This window comes from Haliotis rubra, unplaced genomic scaffold (assembly GCF_003918875.1).
Source record: "Haliotis rubra isolate DU_JTF1 unplaced genomic scaffold, ASM391887v1 Scf1173, whole genome shotgun sequence".
NCBI classification, from domain to species: Eukaryota; Metazoa; Mollusca; class Gastropoda; order Lepetellida; family Haliotidae; genus Haliotis; species Haliotis rubra.
The window spans coordinates 93,111-118,224 of NW_025765085.1; the positions used below are offsets into that span (position 1 = coordinate 93,111).

The window sequence follows — 25,114 nt, forward strand, 5'->3', positions numbered from 1 at the left end:
CCCTGGGGGTAGTCAAAATTATCTAGGGCTAATGAAATTCGGAGACTGCTAGCCCTGGGGGCCTGTAAGGAATTCCTGACTATAACCAAACATTAGTGTTTTCTATTTTTGACCAACAGCAATGTGAATTTCTGAATAATTATTAGGATAACCTGTCTTTTAACAGACTTTCAACTTGCTTGTACATTGTAGTCTAAAGTTTAGTTTAAACTCGGGCTAGTGTTTTGCTTCTGGGCGCCTGAAAATTAAAACTTTCCGCCCTACAGATTGCTGTGAGTTTTTGATTAATCTTTAATTAATCTCTGATTTTGATAGTTTTGAATTAAATCAGTCTATCTATATTTTAAGATATAATGTACATACCTTTCATGACAGGGTTCTCCACTGTGATCTTGGGATGGTCAGTTCTATTTGTTTATAATGTCAACTTGTTATTATTTATTCTTGTCATAATGCAATAATCATATTTCGTTCATCATTTCAGTAGCACTACCAGCGAAAGCTGAACTTTATTTGAACCACCCTTCACATTAGGCTTTTCATATTGGTGGGTTTGTATTAATTTGTTAAAATTCTTTCAAATATATGTACGATTTTCACTCGAGAGCTTGAACACTTTTAATGCTAGAATTGAAAATTACCTTTGGATTGGATAAGTTAGAACACTAACTAAGGAAGCTAAGTCAAAGGTGTACTGTGTATAAAAGCACTAAATAAATTATATGTTGAATACCTTCTTATAGGATTGTTTATTATGATCCAAATGTCTTCAGCTTTAATAAATTGTAATATTTCTGCAAGATTTTATCAACATGGCCATATATAGGGGGTTTAATGCATTGCCCTCGTGGTGTATATTACGGGTTGGACCATTATCAATTTTACAATTTACAAACCATATTGGTCAAGGTATGTTGACTCAGTTTTAGTATTCTACCGCACAATTGCTCAAAACGCATATCATGGAAAATGCAACCCCAAATCCATAAGTGACATAAACATCGGCATGACTGAAAAAAGCAAAGTCTTATTACTTATCCAACCCCCCACCAAACAACCACCTACGTCCCCCACTACCAACAACCCTCACCCTGATCAGCTAACAATAAAGCTATAGTTAAGAAACTCATGTTTAGATGAGTTGTCTCTTCATATAAATAGACAATATAATTGATAGTGTTATTGATAGTGCTCTTTTATTCATAGAGTTTCTTATGTTTAGACAGGATGCCACCTACTTTACGCAGCAGCTACAGTAGCAGTGGACATAGGCCAGATTTCAGACCTCCTCGACAAACGTTCAGCCCACAGCTGCGGACTAGATCGCCCAGTTGGAATGGCCAGCAGTTGTTTGACATGGAAGTGTTGGAAACTAGGGTGGTAGATGGGGTACAGCAAAGCCTGGTACATTATGTAGGGTGGTCAGTGATAGTAGTATCGTACGCGTGACAAGGTCATGTCTGTCTAGTTCTTGTCCAAATGGCATCTTCAAATTTCAGCTGTTATCATCTTTAAGAGATCAGCTGCACTGTTGGAGAGGGGTAGACTATCTGGTTACTTTAAAGATCCCAATATCTTCGCCTGAGATAGCTACGGACATTCTAGATCTGTCAAGAGAGGTTAGGTCATGGAATGGGTCCACCCCAGGAGCAGAGTTTAAGTTCCTTGATGTACACAGTCCGGATATTTTGTTCGGTGATGAATGGTGGGTCAGGATAATAAACCAGACTGGTGACTTTATATACATTAACCGCGAGACCATCATTTTCAGGTACTACGAAAGAAAGCCACGAGAGGAATATACTCTAGACATGAGAAAGAGACTTAGTCATAGAGGTTTCATGTTCAAAATCAAATTTGTTCGAGAAAAGGGAAACAGGTTCGATCTCAACCTTCTCAGGGCTACCCTAAGGCACTAAGATGTGATGTCCTCTGTTCTGACAGCTGACTTTCAGCTTTTGCTTTTGTTTCAATTATGATGATATTGTTTAACCTTCTGCTCACTTCGATACTTATTCTGTTATCCCCTTTTCATCTAGGTATGTCTGGTGATTTTGAAATATCTGTCAGCATCACAAAATCAAGATTGTATGAAGAGTTTAGAAAACAAACCAAAGTTAACACATTTAAGCCAAATATATGCCAGGCAGTCTTGTCGACTGTATGTCAAAATAACAACATTGACTTTCAGCATGTCATTTTAGACAAATGTTTACCCAAATTTATAAGTTATTTGAAAAAAACTCATTTCAAAGCCTGATAAAACCTAAAGAAAGGGGGGCATACAGTATAGGCAATTATTTGAAGACTGGAAAGTTGAAAAGTATATTTTGACAGTTGATGTCTCTGAGGCATATCGTCCGGCTATGCAGAAGCAGTTGTTACAGGAAAGAAAATTGAGGACGATTATGTTCAAAAGATACCGTTCAGTTGTTCACCAGGCAAAGAAACTCCAGACTCAAAAAAATGTGATGCGTAAAAAGATTCAAAAATTATATTGCATGTTATTGCAAAATCAAAACAGTAAATCAGTCAGACCTTGGAGGGTTTTAGAACTGTAGGAAGTCTTTGGCATTTGTCTGGAGGTACAACATGGAAGCATGTAGACGTTAGACAGGAAGATGGCAAACGGTTACGTTTATCCCTGGATAAGAATTCAGTTTCAGTCGTTAAAGAAGAGAAGGGCTCTGTCACGGATTTAGATGCACTATTGTATGTTAAGGATTCTGAAAACATATCGAACAAGGCTTATCATGAATTATCAATGGTTGTACCAGACATGTCACAGTTACATTCAGTTGTCAAAAGAGCTATGGAAATCAATGTTGATGTAAAGATCAGGGACACACCAAATGATACTGTTGGTGTTCAGCAATCTCTGCGAGATCGACTTACTAACTGTGTAGCTAACATTGTTGCATCGGGGAAGTGGTCAGGCTATACTTTCGAAGCAATCTGTCAATGTTAAACTCACGGATGATGGCACTGAACTAGGCAGGAGAAAAAAGGTAATACATTTCGGTTTTACTATATTGGATGACGACCTATGTACTTCAGACAGAGGAAACTATTTGTTAGCCATGTTTACAGGTAATGAAACTTACCTGTAACTAGCCCTAGAAGATATAGTCACAGAAGCAAAGGCATTAAACACTTTGAACATTGGAGGTACCCTGGTTCATGTTACATATTTCCTGGGTGGAGACTTAAAGTTTCTAAACATGGTGTGTGGTCTTGCTTCATGTTCCTGCACTTACAGCTGTGTTTGGTGCAAATGTCCTAACTTTGACAGACATGATATGAGTAGAGAGTGGTCACTTGTTGATGTTCAGAAAGGCGCCAGGACAGTAGAGGAAATTTCAACAATGTCTAACAAAAAAAATAAGAATTTCAACTGTCTTCATCCACCTCTATTCAGTTTGATTGCCTTAACCAGAGTAGTACCAGATTTGCTACATTCATATCTTCGAGTATCTGACCAGCTGGTGAAACATCTCATCACTGAGCTTAGAACGAGGGACAACATTCAAAGGTGCAATGGAAAATATGACGTCAAAGTGTGGAAATGTCTTTAAGTTCGAGGATTTTGTACAAACTTTAGGGATTGAATTTCGTTTCAGAAATGATAAAGAAACTGGAAGGTTTACTTTCAGGGACTTTACTGGACCAGAGCATAGAAAGATTTCTGAAAGTCTTAAGGTGTCAGAAGTCATACCGGATCACCGTAAGATATATGATTCGAGTTGTCACAAATATCTCAGCTTCTCTCAAAAGAATCATTTCACGCAAGTGAATATCAAGTATTAGGTGACAAATGCAGGAACTGGGTCAGAACGTTTTCGTATGTGTATCAAAGTAAGGATGTTACTCCGTACATGCATATCTTAGCTTTTCATGTTCCTGAAATGATCAAACTCCATGGTAATCTTATTACTTTCTCTCAGCAAGGTTTTGAGAAACTGAATGACTATGCTACCAAGTAGTACTTTCATTCTACCTCACACAGGGGTAGAGAAGCTTTTAAACATAATGCTTAAACAAAACAGACTTGAATACCTGACAAGGTCAAAAAGAAGGGTGTGTGATAAGAAATGTGGCAAGTGCCAACTTGTTGGACACAACCAACGCTCATGTAAGCAGTAGTGACTGTTTCCTTTGGTTAGCAATGGATAGTGGTCAGCAATTGTGACTACATTCGGATAACTATCATCAGCTGTTTCTGTTTTATGGTCATTTCATTTGTCAAATATGGTTTTTGAAGCCGATGTAATATGGTTATATCTAGAGAGACAAGCTTGTACACAGATGTGCAGATACATAAACTTATGACAAATATCACTTTCAGTTCAGTGACGTGACTTAATACATGACCAGTCATGTACTCTCATTGCTTTGAGATGAATGCCGACAGGTTTCGGTAAGGTTTTAGTTTCAATATAGATTATATATATTTATTTTTATTTTTATTTATTTTTTTGGGGAAGCGTTTGCCTGTAGAAGCTATTTCACTGAAGGATTTGATGCAGATATTTGTGTGGTTAGAATTAGTAATATGTCACTATTTCTGGTGTAGTGTGAACTAAGAGAATTTAGATTTATTATATTAAATTCCATTCATTTAAAATGTAATTCATTTTATTCTGTAAAACGTGGGTGAAATCCACTCCAAGCTACATAGAAATATGGTGATTGATTTATCAATTGGTCCAAGCGCAAGACGTCATGTGGGTCTTAGTTTATATGATATAGACTAGACGGGTGTATATTCGGATATTGGTACTTTTTATAACCAAAAATACATCATTTTTAGTTTAATTCAACTGTATAGTAATGACAGAAATATTACGCATGTGATCAATTTGAAAGACTGCAGATGCGGTAAGCAGTGGGGGGTTCGCCACAAGCTGTTGCAGAACATCATGATGCCCTCTGAGGCTGGTGCTTTCGCGGTTCAGTACAAACGTCAACAACGGGTACATTTATGCGAATCGGACGTGTTTTCTAACATGTCTGAATCACTTCCGCTCAGTTACTACTTGATTGACTTCAGAACGTACCTGAATCTGTGACAATAAAATAATCCAATAGCATCATTTATTGTTGATAAGTTTCTTTTTGGGAAGGGCATATTTACAGGGGTATCAATTTATAACTTCGTTTCCCGACAATCCGGTCAGAAGAACAAGCCCGTGTAGCTAGCAATAATTCGATGTTTCAATGTTTTAGCTTCACATGAAATAAAAGACGAAATATAGTTCACAATATTGAATCACACGAAATGCGGCAATTACATATTGTTCATTCCTTCTGTGTGCTATACATAAATGTATACAATCCGGCTTTTTGTGCGTGTGTCCTAATAACAGTCAGCTACCACCTGTCAAGAACATTTAGGTACTATTACACATGTACATAATGTATACAGTCACCGATCGCTCTGACACACTTAACCAACCTGCAGCAATTGATGGAAAACTATTGTTATCTTACTGGCCTGTCGCTGACTTGGATATGACGTGAGAGGTAAGACCCTTCAAATCCAGTGTGTTTATACATGACTTGCTGTGACAGAAGAAGAAACCTACACATATGGTAGTCCACATGTATATTATGTTATGCTCACCACTAGCCAAATTATTCAATGATAGCTATTGTACGACAAGTAATGCTTCAACTCTTGCTGGGTGTACACGACTTACATTACATGTGGAATCTGATGTTAATGTACGCACATGGGTTTCGCCATTTCAGTCACTGACCGACCGTTTGGGTGTAAGGAGGGGGTGTTTGGATTTTGTTGAGATGAAATATCTTTATGTGTATACCTCGAATATTTACAATATTTCTTTGTACAATAACGAGTGTTAAAAGCATACAGCAGTGCAAGGAACCCATTCAGCATTTCTTGTTCACGCATTTCCGAGCGAAAAAGGTGTTTGCTCCTCTATTTCCGACCACCCTGTGTACCATCTTGTGTACTGTGTGACGTTACTATATATTTGACAGATTGATAAAATTTGTTAAACAAGATTCTGCCCGAAAAGGCTCACTAAATAATGAATGTATTTGTATACTTCCACATAACGTTACATACTCGTTACGAACACATTTCAAAATTGATCACACGAAGATGACAAGACGACAGCGAGATATGAACACGCACAAAAGAGGAAATCTCTTAACACAGCTGACCCTAACTTTGGTGTAATATTTAGCTGGTAATCGTTAACATTCATTACATTGCAGTCACACTATAGACTTTATTGTTTAAATTCGACCAACTCAAGCAGAACCTCAGAATTCCGTGAGATGTGCGCATGCGTAAAATAATCAGTTTGGCGCTTTGCTTAAAATGGTCAGCAACTAATTAACGAAGCTCTCAAGTTTTTTGCAACAAGCTCGGACTACGGATACAGACAACTTTCTGTTTTACGTGATCGGCTGCAGAAGTGTCTTGGAGGGACTTTTGTTGGTCGGAAGAGGGCACAGCCTTCACAGACCCTTTCTTTGAACCGTTGACGGACACAGTCCGTGGTCAAAGAGTGGAGACAATATGGCGACACCTACCAAAGACAATGGGGTGACGGAGCACAGCTCTACCCGTATAACAAAGCCCAACACAGTTGGCATGAACAGACCCTCATGGTTTGAAGTGGTCGAAAATCTGTCGCAACAGTTGGATAAACCGAGACCCAAGTCCAAACCCCGAATGGACTCAGAAACGGAGGAAGAATACCCAGAGGGTTGTGAACGGCACGAACGTGAGATCGAGGGTCAAAGGTCAGTGCCAGCATCCACGCTCGAGGCAATGATGCGGGCTATGATAGACGCCCAGCAAAAGCAGACCGACAGGCTGATGGCCAAGTTGGGGCCCCGTTTGGGTTATGAAATCTCGGACTCGCAACCCGGGCCGAGTACGTCCGGAGTTAGCCGAGATGATTCGAGTGTGACGGAAGTGCCACACGGCCATGACAGTGAGAGTGAGGGCGAAATCTGGACTCGCACGATGATTATGAAAACGCTATGGATGGACTCGATGGCTTTTTATCCCAGCTTGAGCAGTCTAAACCCGATAAACAGGACGACGGCGAAAGTGATGTGGCAGGCCTTGTGGCCGAGTTGAAGAGTTTCTTCGATGACACGGATGAAACATCGCCAAATGTGAGAGCCGAGCTTGCCTCAACTGTGAGTGATGGGATACGGAACGTGGTAAATATAAAAAAGATCAAGGCGATTATGGAAAAGTACAAACGACCTGGAAATTGTGAAGGACTTCTCGTCCCCCAGGTAAACGATGAGATCTGGAGACAAGCCAGAACGTTTGCCCATACAAGAGACATTCAACACCAACACACGCAGGCTCTCATTACCAAGGCTTTGATCCCAGTGATCCAGGCGACTGACCACTTAATGGCTGCCGCCTTAGGTGAAACGCCAGTGAATGTAAAGGAACTTTTGGTAAAATCAATGGATGCCATCAGACTCCTGTCAGGTGCCATAAGCGAGGTAAACAAGAAAAGAAGAGAAGGGTTTAAACCTGAGGTGGGGGCACCATACAAAAGACTTTGCACAGAAAAAGTGACGACTACCAAGTACCTATTCGGGGATGACCTGCCAAAGAAAGTTAAGGACATCTCTGACAGTAAACAACTAGGGCTCAAGATGACTGATAAGTTTACTAAGAAGAAATACCACGGAGAGAAATTCAACCCGTACCAACATGCCAACAACAGGTTCCATTATGGACAAGGACACCCATCAGGTGGTAATCGTGGCACAGGGGGGAAGAAAACCTTCAGGGGTCGAATCGTCTCCCCTTACCCTACCTACGGCAAAGGAAAGGGCACTGTTTTTTTACCGAAAAAGGAGGGGGAGAGGAAATATCAGTAGACTGTCAACCCCTCATGGACAATTCGGCATCACAGGTGAGAAAAAATTTCAGACTTGTGAATACTCCCAGTAATTTTGTGGCTGGTAAAGTATGTGAGTATCCAGATATGTGGAAAATGATAACTTCTGACAGATGGGTTATATCCTCAATTAGGGGAGCTCACATAGAATTCACGTCTCCCCCCAGAACAAGCGTATACTCCTACACCAATTCTATTCAACACATATGAAAGGGAAAAGATGGATGTTCAATTAAGTGACATGCTAAAGGAAGGGGTCATTGAAAAATGTGAGCATCAATGTGGTGAATTCATATCAAACATTTTTATGAGGGATAAGAAAAATGGTTCTGTGAGAATTATTCTTAACCTTAAACATTTGAACAAGAATGTTGATAATCACCATTTTAAGATGGAAACTTTAAAATCTGCATTGTATTTGGTGCGGAAGAACTGTTTTTTCGCATCAGTGGATTTAAAGGATGCATATTACACCATCCCAGTTAATGTGACTGATAGAAAATACCTACGATTTGTTTGGGATAATGAACTTTATCAATATACCTGTTTTCCTAACGGATTAAGCTCAGCACCTCGGATGTACACAAAGATTCTAAAATCTGTGTTTTCTCATTTAAGGAAACTTGGGTATGCAAATACTGCTTACATTGATGATTCATTGTTAGTGGGAGAAACAAAAATTATGCGTAAAGACACTGTGCATCACACTGTTCATCTGCTTGATTCTTTAGGATTCACTATTCACCCAGAAAAATCGGTGTTATATCCGACTCAAGAAATATCCTATTTAGGATTCACCATAAACAGTGTTGCTATGACAGTCAAGCTTACGCAAGAGAAAAGTGAGAAACTTATTGCACATTGTAAGCAAGTTTTGGAGAAAGAGTGTTTGACTATCAGGGAACTCTCTGCGCTGATAGGACAGCTAAATGCAAGTTATCCTGGGGTGCAATATGCACCAGTTCACTTCAAAAGATTAGAAATTCAGAAAAATCGTGAATTAAAACTGGCCAAAGGCAATTTTGATACCTCTATAATCAGAAGAATGCAGAGAAGACATTTTGTGGTGGACACAGAATAAGTGTGAATTTTACAATGTGCTCAACAGGAAACAGCCAGATGTTGTAGTAAAATCAGATGCTTCAAACTTAGGTTGGGGCGGAGTTTGTGAGGATAGGCATGCTGGAGGAAGATGGCCTGATGTGGAGGCATCCCATCATATAAATTACCTCGAAATCCTTGCTATGTGGCTCAGCCTTAAGGCCCTTTGTAGAGATGGACTTAATGCTCATATCAGACTTCTGAGTGACAACGCTACAGCTGTAGCCTATATCAATCATATGGGAGGTACTAAGTATTTATGCAATAGTGTAACAAGACAATTATGGCTTTGGTGCATACAGCGGAAAATCTGGATTTCGGCTGCACATATTCCAGGCGTACTTAACACTGAGGCTGATTGGGAATCACGCAATTTCTCTGAGGACGCAGAATGGGAATTAAATACAGAGGTGTTCTCTCGTGTGTGTAGTGTTTTTGACTCAGTGCCAACAAGAGATCTATTTGCTTCCCGCATAAACAAAAAAGTAGCCAAGTTTGTATCTTGGCATTGTGACCCAGATGCAGTGGCGGTAGATGCCTTTTCTTTGTCATGGCAGAGTGAACTCAATTATATTTTCTGCCCTTTCAGTCTTCTAGGAAGGACCCTGCAAAAACTCAGCCACGACAAAGCCGAAGCAATTGTGATCGCTCCACTGTGGACAACCCAGCCGTGGTTCAACAGGCTGTTAGAGCTGTCAGTAGACTGCCCCAGACTGCTACCAAAGTCAAGAACCCTGCTACAACTCAGTCACCTGCCAGAAAACCCATCCTCTGTGGCAGAAACTTCGGCTGACAGCTTACAGATTGTCAGGGGAATCCTTCATAGTGAAGGCTTATCGCCAGAAACTACAAACATCATCCTGCAGTCATGGCGTCCCAGTACACGGAAACAATATGGGACATATTTCAGAAAGTGGATGCAGTTTTGCTGTGGGAAAGACATCAATCCCATTGCACCAACTCTGAGAGAAAGCTTGGAATTTTTCACTGAATTGTTCAAGACTGGCATCAGTTATTCTGCTATGAACAGTGCCAGATCAGCACTGTCTAGTTTTGTGAGTGTTAGAGGTAATCCCATAGGACAACACCCAATGGTGAAACGCTTTATGAAAGGGGTTTTCAATATTCGCCCTGCCTTACCCAGATATGCGACGACATGGGATGTATCCTTAGTTCTAGATTACATTAAAAAATTGAGTAGCTCTAGTCTAGAGAGATTGTTGTGTTTAAGTAGAAAACTAGCTACATTGATATTGTTGTTGTCTGGACAAAGACTGCAGTCTCTACATCTAATAGACTGTAGAAATGTTGATATCAAGGACAGTGAACTTGTTATTAGATTTGGTGATCTCTTAAAACAAACAAGGCCTAGATTCCACCAAAGGGAATTAGTTTTAAAGTCGTTCCCTGACAAGAGGTTGTGTGTTGTGGAGTCTATGAGACTTTACCTACAAAAAACGGCAAGCTTGAGGGGTAAAGAAACAGCCCTGTTTATCTCCACACAAAACCCCCACCAGAGAGTGACACTATTGCACGTTGGGTGAAGGCTATCCTGACTTTTCTGGAGTGGATACATCAGTGTTTAAGCCACACAGCATCAGAGCAGCCTCGACTAGTGCTGCTGCTGCCAAGATTCCTTTGCGAACAATACTCAACACTGCAGGGTGGAGTAATGAATGTACTTTTAGGAAGTACTATGACAAACCAGTAACAGAGACTGGATGTGAATTTGGGGAGGCTATTTTGCAAGCTAACACTTAAACAGTGTTAAATGTCATCTAGTAAAAACTCTAAATTAGTGTGAGAAGATTTGTAATATGTATCTATGGATATTTTGTTAGTAAACTTGAGAGTAGCATAAATTTCGTCTGTTTTCTATTATTTTCACAAAATATGGCGAAGTGTAATAAATGCATACCTTACTCTAAACATCTCACGGAATTCTGAGGTTCTGCTTGGGTTGGTGGAATTTACAGTTAAGCGAGACTTACCTGTAAGGCGATGGTTGACTATAATTCCACCAACCTAAGCAGAACTGAGGATTACGATGCCCACCCTTTCTCCCACCCATGGATCTTAAGGTATACATTCATTGCTAAAGACTGATTATTTTACGCATGCGCACATCTCACGTAATCCGTCAGTTCTGCTTAGGTTGGTGGAATTATAGTCAACCATCGCCTTACAGGTAAGTCTCGCTTAACTGTAGAATCTGATAGTGGACAGACTATAACCGCATTCCTTGACCTCGTACGAACATTCACCACCCGTCTCATTTACAAACAACTGTGTCAACGCTGGTGTCCTGGTTACACAGAATCGGAATTCAAGACTGTTCTGCTGTCGGTTCGCCATAGTGTCTAGACTGGAGTTCAGAGGACGCATCCATGCATGCAGTCGAGCAACCAAATACCTGTACTGTCAGGGGCACAGGTATCCATTACCTGTCATTACCCCAAGATTCAATTCTATTTCCTGTCTATTTTTTTACTCCCTTTTTTTGATATTTATAATTTATGTTTACGAATTCGACTGAAAGTCAACCTATGGTGACACAAGATAATATACTTCAATGAGAAGTAACTACTACGGTTTGTTTGGGTTGATGTTTTTGCATGTCCAAATATTTATCACTTCCACATAAAACGTCAACTCAGACAAACCGTATTTGAAGTATATTGTTATGTTATAATTAAGTAATAGTTGAATACATCGAATTCCAGTGTTTAAGTACAAGTGTCAACGGCGATTATATTGTCTGAGGTCACCATCCGACTTGAAGCGTGATGATCCGGGTTAGAAATGATCTTCAGTAACTCATGCTTGCCATAAGAGGCGACTAACAAGATAGGGTGGTCAGGGTCGCTGACTTGGTTGATACATGTCACCACATCCCTATTGCACCCTTTGATGTTCCTAACAATGATGTGCACGAGTCATTTAACTATGGCAGTATTTGTTTTTTCGTTTGCCACTAATGAACACCTTGTTTCTACCGTGGTCAACTGCATATCCTATATTCGGAATAAACATTCAGCATTTAGCTTGCATAGGGTATCAATGTAACAGTTTATTCACCATGCCAACACACAAGTATCCCGTGAAGTGTCCAGTTGGAACTGGTCTTCAGCACTCCATATTTCTGCTAAGAGGCCACTGACTTGATTGGGTGATCTGGCTTGCTGACAAATTCTATGCATATCACCACGTATCTCAGTTAAGTAGAGTGATGTTCAAGATGTGTAACTGACCTGGACACGAGTATTTACACACCGCCGTTTTTTCAGCTGTGATATTGTTGGGAGCATCGTTCACTAACAAACAATCCACTTATCCTTTGGTTGTCCTTGGTGCAGGAACGATGGAAGTATCTAGATCAAACATAGACCGAGGTTACGCCTGGGTGATCCTTGCAGCTGCCTTCACCTTACAGTTTATGGCTGGGATACTGGTGTATTCTCCTGGTATCATGAACATCGCTGTGTTGGAGGAAAATTGAAAACGATCTGACCAAGACCTCATGGATAGGCTCAGCCAACTTCGGAGCGTGCACTTTACTAGGTATGCGACATCTGATTTGAATATGACATCGTCTCCTTACACAAAACTATCGACTTTTTCAATATGCAAATACGAATTAAAGACGGTAAATATGTTTTTCATAAACAGAGATCAAAAGCGTTGCATTTTTGTAGACTTCAGTTTGATTATTATCAATCATAGCGTGCCATGTCTCTTGGGTTTCTTCAGGTTAGAGGTGCGTTGTAGGTGGAACTGCAACTCGTAGTGAAAGTGATCGTCTTTGGGACTTGCAAGGATACCTTTTGGTTTTACCAGAGCGACACACGTCAATAACCTGCATGTTGTTTTAGTTCCAGGGGAAAGTTTCCATCACGATCCCTCACTCATTCTAATATTTTAAAAGGGTGTAAATAGCAGATCATGTGTTGAATATATAACCCTTGCACATACTCCTAGATATATATCCCTTGCACACACTCCTAGATATATATCCCTTGCACACACTCCTAGATAGGCGCTCACATCAGTCTTTCGAGATTATTGTCAAATTCACAGGTCCAGTTGCTGGGTTGATACAGGCTAAAGCTGGTTCCCGTGTTGCGGCTATGGTTGGTGCCGCTTTAACCTTAACAGGTATGACTGTTGCCTCGTTCTGCAAATCGACACTTGGCCTGGTGCTCACCTATGGCCTTGTATCAGGTATGTACCCTCAAACATTGTAGATGGTTCATTAAGGATAATGGTCGGTGCAAATGGACTGCAATGTGTATTTTCAGAATTGGTATACAATAATATGCAGGACGCAAATGTCTTCTTTATGAACTTATATGAATAGACAAAACATAATGATTTACCACCACAGAGTGAAACAATCCTGTGGGTTGTTTTGTGGAACTTTTGGGTTTTTCAGGACAAATCCTCAATCTCTTCTCTTTTATATTTTACAGGATTTGGTGTTTGTCTGGCTTGCAATGTGGTTGGCGTTGTAACAGGGAAGTACTTTTCAAAGAGGCACGAAACAGCGTTTGGTGTGTGCATTGCTGGTGGAGGATTGGGTCTCTTTGTTGCCGGACCTCTTGTGAGATACCTTCTCAGTCAGTACAACCTAAGTGGGGCGCTTCTTATCCTTGGTGCAATAGAATTCCACATGTGTGTTGCTGCTGTTACCTTGAGACCACTCCGGAAGGAACAGGCTCAAAGTGTAACTGAAATTAAGAATGATCATCGAGAGGACAAAAACATTGACACAGGTTACCATGACAGGTTGTTGCAATCGACTATTTGCAAAGTCTTCAGGTCTCTTAGAGTTCTAAAACATATTGGATTTCTTATATACAACGTAAGCATCATGCTGTGGGCACATGGTGAAGCAGCCGCTGTTTTCCATCTTCCATATTATGCTCAACAAAAAGGAAGCTCTCCAGACCAGGCTGCAACGCTTTTCACTGCAATGGGAGTTGGAAGTATATTCTCAAGACTAGCCGCCGGAATAATGGCCTCCGATTCGAAAATCCCATACCTCACACTCCACATAGGCCTTACTGGCATATCTGGAATGGTGCTTCTGTTATTCCCTCTTTATTCACACACATACACTACTCAGCTTGTGTTTGGGAGTCTCTATGGGACTTACAGCCAAGGTATGAATACTCTGGTTGGTCCCATGGTCCTTAACTTGGTAGCTGTGGAGGAGGTTCCAGTGGCTTATGGGTGCGCATTTTTCTTTCAGGGAATTGGATACATCTTAGGACCTCCGATAGCAAGTAAGTGGTCATTGCCTGTACTATTTCCTCTCCATCCAGACTTTCTTTTGAAGGGGTTTTAGTCGGCTTTTAGTTTTACGTCGCTTTTAACAATATTCCAGCAATATCACGGGGTGGGACACCAGAAATGGGCTTCAAACATTGTACCCATGTGAGGATTCTCTGGAAGAACAAATGTCCCGAAACTCGGTGATAGTTTAGCAGTGAGGTCAGATTGTTACAGCAGCAGTTCACCCTTCATGTCATTATCACCACTCATATGCTGTTTGATCCTTACATTGTTTGACTATAGCCTCTCATGGATTCTCCCGCTACCAGAAAGCTGAAATATTACTGAACAACAAACACACACACTTAAAGCAAAAAATGGGTTTTACTAAAGTGTGTATTGAGGACCTCAATTCGACTTGAAGTAAATATTCAAAGAAGGCAGTATTGTTTTGTCTAATATACCAATAATCTATATTTTCAGGTTGGATTTATAAGTTAAGTGGCGCTTACGATTTTACATACGTTTTTGCAGGTACGATTTTATGTCAATCCCATTGAATACAACATACACAGATAATGAAAGGTTCAGTCATTGTAAGGTCCGTCATATAAAATTATGTGGAAAGATTAAATTGCCAAGCCTTTATGTCACCCTGAATCGCAATACAATAATGTATTGGATATATGTTTTACATTGACATCTGTACTGTTGTGTGCTATTTCATGTTACCAGGATCGTCCATGGTATTGAGTTCAGTGTTGGCAGCAGCTGTTGGTGTGGTAAGAAGAAAGGATTTACAGAGAATGGATGCACGGAGTCTGGATGTAAAACAGGATGATGTGAAGTATTAGTGAAATCATGATTGGTACACCAGTGCATGTCTGCACCATATGTCAACATCCAGAGATTAAAGTGACATGTAACTGTTGACTTCCATTGCCATAGAAGTTTATCATTTTACCAGGCTACGATAGTCTTATCTCTACGGCTCCTTACAGCGACTTTGATACTCACCTCTTGCTACACAGACTGTAACAACCCTGGGCCGGTGTACACGAATCGGATTCCAGTGAAAACTGCAAAACAATTCACTTCCTCATATATCTGCTCTCAAATGTGTGTACTTCTAAGTGCGATTAAGCACATATCTAAAATCAAGAATGTACAGATTTTTATTGCTGAGCGAAATGGAAGATATAACAGCTTTTGGTTTCCAATCGATAAGTGAATATACAAACAATTACTCGCATTTGAAAGCGAGTGCCTCGGGAACTGAATCATATTTTAGCTGTCGCTAGATCACGACGCATGAAGTTTACTGAAGGGAGATCACCCGCAACAGTAGCAGCATTGTCTTGTTGTATATTCGCATATGGACGTCTCTATGAGTGTTCATGTCTATATATTGAAACGGTAAAGGAAATAAACAACCAGAAAACCTTCATCCAGTGAATGTCCTATTTTCATACCTAACGCATGATGAAAGTTGATGTCAATGCATTTCTCCAAGGCGTTCAGGTAGCGGCGTTAGAAGGTGATTAGTCGGAATTAGTCCTTCTCCATGTCTAATTTCCAGTGACTGTGTGTCCACCAGTAGTGTCAATTAGTTTAGGGGACATCTTGCCGTGTTATAGGTTGCTTGCTAAATAATCAAGGGATATAGAACATAATAACTGGGAGTAACAGAATCCAAAAGATTCATAAAGTATTAGTTAATCATCGATGGATAGTTCACAGTAATTCACCAATCACGAGGTAGGACATGAGACCATGGAACGATGTAGCTTTAAAAAATAAGAAATATTGTATAGGGACGTGTGGCTAGGGCGGAGCAGGTTCGAACACCTTAAAAAGACACCGTCAAGTGGTGCGGGTTTCAAAGTCAGCAGAACGTTTGCATCGCGATCGTTGCAGGTCCACGTCTGGTAAAGAGCTTGCCCTGTCCTGTCCAGTCAGAGTCACCTTGTAATGAATAGAGGGATTGAGTAGACCTATGTGAGTATAAAACCTGGTGTTGATTTAATTATTGTATGAATTTGCGCCACCCTCACCCCTCACTCCTTCACTTAGCATCCCCCAAGTGTAGTGTGTAGTGTGTAGTGTGTAGAGCTTGTGCTTACATTTCCTATGACAATGTGGAACGGTCATATCAATAGGTACTGTTGCAGGGTCTTCTGACGCCAAATCGGCAGTTAAAACACCCGTGACTGAAATGAGGATGCAGAGCCCACTCGGCATACAGAACCTTGATAGGAGACAAGATAAAGTAGTTTATTCTTGTTTTGACATTCACTTTCTAGGCAAATCAAATACCCTTTGTTTAAGGAAGGAAGACCTTGTCATAAACATCGACCAAACAACAGACCACTTTTAAACTCAATCATGTGTATAAACTGTTTCAAATTGATTACATGTCGATATCATTGTGCATGTCGCACTATCCTTACCAGCAACAAGGCCATATGTGAGTAATTGGCTGATCACAGTTAAACCGAATGAAGCTACTGACATTCCCAGAAACAGCCCGCTCTCATAGTTGTTAAGCTCACACTGAAGCTCTCCTGACCAATTCCCACAAGGAGGTTGGTTGGTTTGTTGTTTACCGTTGTTTAGGAGTGGCTGAACCTAAGGCAGTAAGCCCTCAACAGTTTGCATGCGATAAACACAATACCTTCCATGCTTGCATGCAGATTTCAAAAAGGAGCAGAGAGTCTTAAAGGTCACATGCAACCAAAAAATCAAACATAATTAAAACACAATTATCACTTATTCATGACATATCATATACATTGCTGGTTATGAAAAAAACATATAAACAAAATTATAAGCGTACAATCGCAAATCAAAAGTGCAATATTTTGTACTTGGGTTTACTTCCCAAGAAACGAAGCAGCCGGGATACCGAACCCAGTCAGAGCGGGTAGGTGTGCACTCAAGTGTAACGGCTGGTTCATTTGCAGATGCTCTCACGGCTCATTGTGTGTGTATATATAGAGATGTTGGGTTTTGTAAATACATGCTCATTTTTTTGTGTATAACATTTTGCAATCAACAGACATCATAACATGTCATGTGTTCAAGTATCACACCTACCTGTCTGTGTAATTACATAATGTGACAGAGACCGAACTCGGGACATAAATCAGTGCATTTTGTTTATGGTGTATAGCCTGATTGTTGTTAAGTTCAATTACATGTGGTCAGTGATAGCAGCTGTGTATTGAATATTGTCATTAGCAGACAGGCAGGCAGACACACAGGTGTCAATAAAACAAGACATTGAGTTTTGTCTGCGACAACGACATATCTATATCACAGTTAGAAATTGTGTCAACGCTAAATAATGACATTGCTTTTAAGTATCGAACTGAGAAAGTGACTCGGTAAGAAGAACGTGTGGTCAAATAGACAAATGAAATTATATAAACAGTTAATTTACTGTCATTACATATAAAAAGCTCGCGCCTGTGAGATATCAACAAAACATTAGAAAAATAGCTCACACCAAAGCCTTCACCGAGTATTCACCAGACAACCCGCTTCCAAGCTGCGCGAACCTATTTCACTGCGCACGTGCTATGAGCGCAGCCCAGCTGTTGAAACCCGTTTTGTCGGGGGAAAATAAGTGAAACGTTTGAACTCCGATTTCGCGCGGTTTTTTTCATCGCGTTATTTTTCAACTTTATAACTTGAATTTGCATTTTTGACGATTTGTTTCGGTAAGTCCATACCGAAAGGTATCAGAATCTGCAAAGTTGTGTTTTACGTTGCATGTGACCTTTAAAGAAGACCCAAACCCAGGAAAACATTGAAATTCCACCACTAAAATGTTGATAGAATGCATGATACGATGAGTGAGTGAGTGAATAAATATCACGACTGGGAACACCAGAAATGTCCTTCACACATTGTACCCACGTGGGGAATCGAACCCGGGTGTTCGGCGTGAGGAGCCAACTCTTCAACCACTAGGCTACCCCACCGCCCCATGACACGACTTTGAATGATCGTTTCTCACCTCCAGACATCTACATCTTTTTCCAAAAGTGATGACAGATTTGTGTGACACACTTTCACCAAATGACGATGGCTAACTTCAGAGCAGCTGTGGAGTGTGTGGTCGTAGGGAGGAATTATTATGTTGGAAAATACTCTTTCAACGACGTTCATCAGTTGCTCTTCATTCATCCATCGGGGGCGGTGGGATAGCCTCGTGGTTAAAGCGTTTGCTCGTCACGCAAAGACCCATATGGGTACAATGTGTGAAGCTACTTTCTGGTGTTCCCAGCCGTGTCATTGCTTGAATATTGCTATATAAAACCATATAAAACCATACTCACTCGTTCATCCATCGTAATAATATACCATTATCATTTACGCAATTCCGATGTTCAATGTCATTTTTCAATAATGTAAACAAGTTGTGCGCCTCTTCAGTAACACTTGCATACGTCGTCGTTATATAAAAGATAATTGCAAAGGTCATGGTCCCTTGTATACATCACCAGAATATACTACAGAATTTTAAAAAATCAGCGTCCCTTGAATACCTCATCAGTACATAAAAAATATTTTTTTAATAATGACTACATGTCATCACAGGGAGGGCCTTCTAGACGACCCCCATTCTCACAGGCCACTAACCCCAACAACACCAGAAAGTATCTGGTGAGTTGAGGTGAAATTGGGTTTAACGTCGTGCTTGAGAATATTTCGCTCATATGACGACGTGCATGCGTGTGTATGTGTATGTGCGGCTGCTTGTACTAGCCCAGACTTAAACTGGTTTTATAGTGCTAGCCCACTGAGATACCATGCCGCAGTGAAGCATGAATACCCCACTCAGACACATTATACTGACTCCGAGCCGACCAGTCCTTGTTGTACCCATTAATGCCGAGCGCCAGGCAGGGACCAACAAGTACCATATTTTAACGTCTTTTGGTATGACGCGGTCGGGGATCGAACCCGCGACCTTCCGCTCTCCGGGCGGACGCTCTAACCACTACACCACGGAGGCGGTCGGAAATGATCTGGTGTTTCCATGGTATGGTGGTGTCAGACCCATGAATCACTTACCGCCATACTGAGCATTCAGTAGACGTTTCACGGGAGATAATGCATCGCCAATGTTCCCTGGACTGGTGGGAGACTTGTGAGGACGACAATATCATTCTCCAGTGCACGTCAGTACACACATTACACACCCAGCGCGATGTTCTCGGGATGTCATTTTCACAGAGTACGGTGTCCAAAGTTGGTAAATGTTTTCTTACATTGCTTACTGAGGTGGAAAAGCTTTTAGGATAAGATGGGGTGTTTTGTCGTACAGAATCCTACTATTGAATCTAACACTTGATTAATTCATCTCAGTAACAAAGGTAGCATTTGACATTTGGGTTACAAAAGAATACAAAACTGCCCAACGCATTCCCAACTACATACAGCGTAGACATATTCTCCTGCTGTGATGTGACTAGTCTGTCTCACAGCCCCTGAACCACATTATTTGCCCTACTGCCGAGCCCTCCCTGCAATACTAAAGCCCTGAATGAAGCAAGACTAGATTTCCTCTAAATCTCCCATCTCACAGGTGCTCCTTTTCAATTTAAATGGGATTATTTGTTACTATAAAAATATATATATTCACAGATTAAGCGTTAGTCTATGGTGTGACACTCACACCCTGTTGAAAATATAGCCAAATGATACTAGCGTTGTTTTTGTTAATGTAACACATGATTTCACTCAATAAGCAATGATTCCGAAGTTCGGCTGAGTTCTCCTTAATGACCGAGAGACATTGGTCCTGTCAACTTCATCACGATATGGATTCGATCATATTCCACATACAGTACAGTAATCAGTAAACCAAACGTAACTGACATAGGCAGTTACAACCAGCTATATGACTAAAGATGTACGTTATGGAAGTTTAACATGTCATTAACACTGATAAATACTAGTGGAAAAAAGTAAATGTTCATTATTTGAGGTCATGCCATTTTTTCATGCAAAAAGATATATGATTTGTGGTGTTTTCCTGAGTGACTGTTTAACTGTTGACAGGATAATATCGAAATCTGTATCGACACTACAGCTTGTTCAGCTTGACCTGATCAAGTGAATACTAATGCATTGCGTGACCGTGTCACAACTGGTTGGGTCCATTATTGTGAAGGGGTGCACCTTTGTCAGTTCATTGTCAACAGCCGAGACAAGGTCGCCGTTTGACATCTCAGTGTCGAGAAATCGTCAGCAGTGTCCTAACTTTCTTTAAAAAGGAAGCTAGAGATGGTTTAATGTTTCCGATTCGGGCTTTTAGGCATTACTAACCTTCTCTGCTCCCCTTTTTAATGAAGTTAACTTGACCTGCCGTTTGTGCCTTTTGACCTCCCGGGTCATGCATATGTAGAGTAGCTCAGGTCAAGCTGAACAAGCTGTAGTCTACATGACACGCCCTTGAAAAGATGTGCAGTCGAAAAGTCAGTTCACAAATTCTATCGTGTGTGTCCACCATTGGCGTTGATGCCGGCTTGACAACGCCCACGCACAGATGACACTAAGCGATTGAAGAAAGCTTCGGGAATGTTGTTCCATGTCTGAACCAACGCTTGTCCCAATTCAGCTAGCATCAATGGCTGATTCTGTAAACGTCGCTCTATCTTATCCCAAGCGTGTTGGACAGGTCCGGAGAAACAACTGGCCAGGGGAGAACCGGAATGTTCTGCTATCTCAGGAAATCTATCACAACACATGTGGACAGGCATTAACTTGCTGAAGCGTGAAGTTACGTCTCTGTCCTTGAATGAATGGTTGCACATGACGCCCAATGATGTCATCCCTGTATTGCACACCTGTCAGATTGCCATTGACAGTGACCATAAGATGTGACCATAAGAGGTTTAAATTAATGTGTTCTCAATAATATTCAGAGGCTGGAGCAAATCAACCGTTCTTCATTTTTCAATATCAGGTGTGTCAACACCAGGTGTCAAAAATCATACAAAAAGTGAGTAAATTCATTGTGCACAAAGTGCACTTGCCACGCGCGATACGTGACATCAAATTTCAGACAGAGTGCTTTGTTACATGTTTATTTAGGTTTAATCTTAAAACTTTTCAAATAACTATTATTTTAATTGTATGTTATGCACAGCTATTTTTTCCGTTAGAGTAGAACATGAAATCAGAACATGAAATCAGAACAGAACATAAACAAAAGACAAATAGCTAGTGAATATTAAATCCAAGATGGAAAGAGTAGAGTATAGTTTTATACTGTAACTTTACATTAATATACTTAAATATTTACAACACCTATAATTACCAATTACGGGCAAACCCTTATGGCCTCACGAGGGGTATTGACCTGGACGCCAACTGTCATTACATCCATCATGCAATATGCTCAATACACCAGGAAGTCAATGAATAACAGAACATTCGAACTGCCAAACGTTTTTTACTAATTAATCTTCATTCAACCACACATGGGAAATGTTCACTCACATGCTAAAACTGAATCGTGTGAACAATTATATTTAAACAAACAATGCAAGCGTTTTTAGTCTTATTTCATACGTTTTTCATTTTGTATGTATGTATGTATGTATGTATGTATGTATGTATGTATGTATGTATGTATGTATGTATGTATGTTTGTATGTATGTATGTATGTATGTATGAATGTATGTATGTATGTATGTATGTATGTATGTATGCTATTACCATTCTAATTCATCGACTCCATGAGTCTAATTTTCTGAACTGTCGATGTCTTTCCATAAAGACAAGACTGTTTTTGTCTCCTTTTGCAACTTGTCTGTTCACGTCTGATGTATTGTTGCCTGTCAGTGAAAACTAAATAAATAGCGGAGTATTCTTGTTGAGAAGCGAAAAAAACACCTTTCCTGTGAACGACATCATTTGACACCGACGACATAGGAAGGCGCCCTGGTGATTTTTCATTTGTCGACCCTTAGGTGTCATCTGCCTATCACATTCGGTATTAATCATTTGAGCCCATTAACCATTGAGATGATCAGCGAGGACCCTGATCATTGGCTACTTCAAACAGATCGCTCGTCAGCAGATAGTAGTTACTGACAACAGTCAAAGGACAGCCTCGCATCACAATGTGCAGTCAACAGTCAGTCCTCAGCCAGAAACAGACAGTAGTCTGACGTCAGCATTCTACAACAGTCACCAGTCAGTCCTCAGCCAGATACAGATAGTAGTCAGACGTCAGCATTCTACAACAGTCAACAGTCAGTCCTCAGCCAGATACAGATAGTAGTCTAACGTCAGCATTCTACAACAGTCAACAGTAAGAAACAAATAGTAGTCTGACGTCAGCATTCTACAACAGTCAACAGTCAGTCCTCAGCCAGAAACAGATAGTAGGTTGACGTCAGCATTCTACAACAGTCACCAGTCAGTCCACAGCCAGATACAGATAGTAGTCAGACGTCAGCAGGCAGGCATTTGTCATCAGTCGTCAGTTCAGTGCAAGGAGCAGTCAGAGGTAACAATGGATGTGACTCATGTGATCACCAATACAACTGATTCTGATCAAAACTGGACTCAGTTTACAAACACCTCCAATGGAACATCCATGATAACAACCGACCAGACATTTACCTACCTGATGATTAAAGCCAGCCTGATACCCTTCATTCTAACGAGTAACATGCTCATAATTGGCACCGTGATATTCTCCAAGCCTTTAAGGAAACCCAACTACGTCTTGGTCTCAAGCCTCGCCATCGGGGACCTTGCTGTGGGTGCTGTCGTCCTTCCTTATGATCTTTTGCATGGCTTAGTTCCTGGGTTGAAGAATTTGGAAATGGCGTGTATTATAAAGTTGTGGATGTGGACCTCTGGACTAGGTGTGTCCATTACCCACCTGTTTGTTATTGCGCTTGAGCGTCTTCTTGTTGTTCGGTTTCCCTTTCTCTACAGAACATCGTACACAACGTCGAAGTGTGTATTGGTTGCCGTTTGTGTTTGGACAATCTGTTTCGTGACGGGAGGTGGTGCCCTTTCTCTCAAGAATTGGAATGAGGAAAAGGGTTGTGTTCTGCGAGATATGTTGGCATCTCCGTATGGCCGTTTCCTCACCATCTGTCAAGTCGTCTTAACCCTTTCCACATTCTCTATTTACATCCATTTGTTTTGCGTGATCCGGCAGAGTTGGAAAATACGGGCAGAGATGACAAGTGCAAGACTGAAAGCTGAACAGAGGCAATCCATTCTATCGTTCCTGGTGTTTATCTTGTTTGTTGTGTTCTGGGCACCAGCAGCATTGAACGGAATAGTGTCCAAGCTCCTGGGAATCACAGACGGGTCACTAGCACGGCCATTCGCCGTCTTCGCGGCGTCAAATTCTTTCATCAACTTCATCGTGTACGGTCTGAAGAACGACGACATGCGGATGGCGTGGAAGAAGATGTTCAAGTGTAGACAAGCTCAAACTGAAGCTGCTCCACCATCTCACATTCCTGTTGTGTCTCAAAGCAGTACGTCAGTCGGGAAAACTGAATGTACTACATCAACATCCGTTTCCATGGTTACGCTTGAGGCAGGTAACGTGCAAGAAGTAGAATGACTACAATTTCTTAAGCAGTGAGTGAGTGAGTATGATTTTACGCCGTTTTTAGCAATATTGCAGCAATATCAAAGCGGGGGACACCACAAATGGGCTTCACACATTGTGCCCATGTGGGGAATCGAACCCGGGTTTCGGCGTGACGATCGAACGCTTTAACCACTAGGCTACCCCACTGCCCCTTTTTTAAGCAGGAACTTGTTACACAAAACTACGTCATGACCTGCATACATTCAATGTATGTACATTTGAAGTCCCTTAGAACACGTTGCTTATGTGATATGTTTAGTGGACATACCCTGTAAAGAAGTATGGGATATTCGATAAAATGGTGTCACAACTATTGATATTTTATGTCGTTCATGACTTATATAGCTTAACAGGGTAGCACGGATTTCAAGAGAGATGGATCTACCACCGCCGCTGCAGATAACATGGACCCTACCAAAAACATCCTCCAATACATCATGAGAGTTTCGAGGCCTGATGGGTCAAAATCAGACTGAACTAAAGCCATCGTGAGTGTCCTACCTCTCCAGTATTTTCACAGCAGACACCATTGTGCTACTGAGTTAACTTTCTTTATGTGTATTTGCATACGAACAACTCAAAATGCGTTCCGTCATGGTGGTCTAGCTCGCGTATTTACCTTGTGCAACTTCTATGGTGAGTATTTATCAAGATAAAAGTTATAACACATCATGCAAGTGGGGCGGTGGGGTAGCCTAGTGATTAAGGCGTTCGCTCGTCACGCCGAAGACCCGGGTTCGATTCCCCATATGGGTACAATGTGTTAAACCCATTTCTGGTGTTCCCCGCCGTGATGTTGCTGGAATATTGCTAAAAGCGGCGTAAAACCAAACCCACTCACTCACCCAGTTGATAATTACGATAACCATGTCAAAGGTACATATAAACTTTAATGGAGGGATCATGAGACCATAACAAGTCGGGAGAATTTCAATTGAAAAGTCAATCACAATGACGTCACGAGTCCACAAGCGGGACAGGGGTCAAACGACCATGTCACAAGCTCAATATCGGGTATGCCCACCATTGGCATTGAGAACAGCAGTGCATCGACGACGCATAGAGCCTATCAAACGTGCAAGGAAGGCTTGTGGGATGTCACGCCAGATTCTCTCAAGTTCTGTTGCAAGGTCAAGGACGTTATCTGGCGGATGAGGAAGACGGCGTAGACATCGATCCATCTCG

General features: G+C 41.0%; 2 protein-coding genes across 2 annotated transcripts; both read left to right on the top strand.

The window, feature by feature from the left end:
* The first annotated feature begins 6,553 nt into the window (after positions 1 to 6,553).
* On the top strand, positions 6,554 to 7,890 carry LOC124258492. Its single transcript, XM_046692568.1, has 2 exons — positions 6,554 to 6,925; positions 7,054 to 7,890. The coding sequence occupies exons 1-2, from the start codon at positions 6,554 to 6,556 to the stop codon at positions 7,888 to 7,890; spliced, it is 1,209 nt and encodes a 402-aa protein (XP_046548524.1).
* Positions 7,891 to 12,509: 4,619 nt separating this feature from the next.
* LOC124258448 (monocarboxylate transporter 12-like) lies at positions 12,510 to 15,605 on the top strand. The gene is made up of 5 exons (XM_046692549.1): positions 12,510 to 12,572; positions 13,089 to 13,232; positions 13,481 to 14,296; positions 14,769 to 14,819; positions 15,021 to 15,605. Exons 2-5 carry the CDS (start codon positions 13,139 to 13,141, stop codon positions 15,137 to 15,139), a joined length of 1,080 nt encoding a protein of 359 aa, XP_046548505.1. The 5' UTR covers positions 12,510 to 12,572; positions 13,089 to 13,138; the 3' UTR covers positions 15,140 to 15,605.
* The last annotated feature ends 9,509 nt before the right edge of the window (positions 15,606 to 25,114 follow it).

Bases quoted from the DNA above. Each gene is read 5' to 3' on its own strand.
- LOC124258492 (XM_046692568.1), top strand. From the start codon at position 6,554: ATGGCGACACCTACCAAAGACAATGGGGTGACGGAGCACAGCTCTACC. The intron at 6,926-7,053 runs GTTAGCCGAGAT...TTTTTATCCCAG, and splicing joins CCGGGCCGAGTACGTCCGGA to CTTGAGCAGTCTAAACCCGA.
- LOC124258448 (XM_046692549.1), top strand. From the start codon at position 13,139: ATGGTTGGTGCCGCTTTAACCTTAACAGGTATGACTGTTGCCTCGTTC. The intron at 13,233-13,480 runs GTATGTACCCTC...TATATTTTACAG, and splicing joins CACCTATGGCCTTGTATCAG to GATTTGGTGTTTGTCTGGCT. The intron at 14,820-15,020 runs GTACGATTTTAT...TCATGTTACCAG, and splicing joins TTTTACATACGTTTTTGCAG to GATCGTCCATGGTATTGAGT.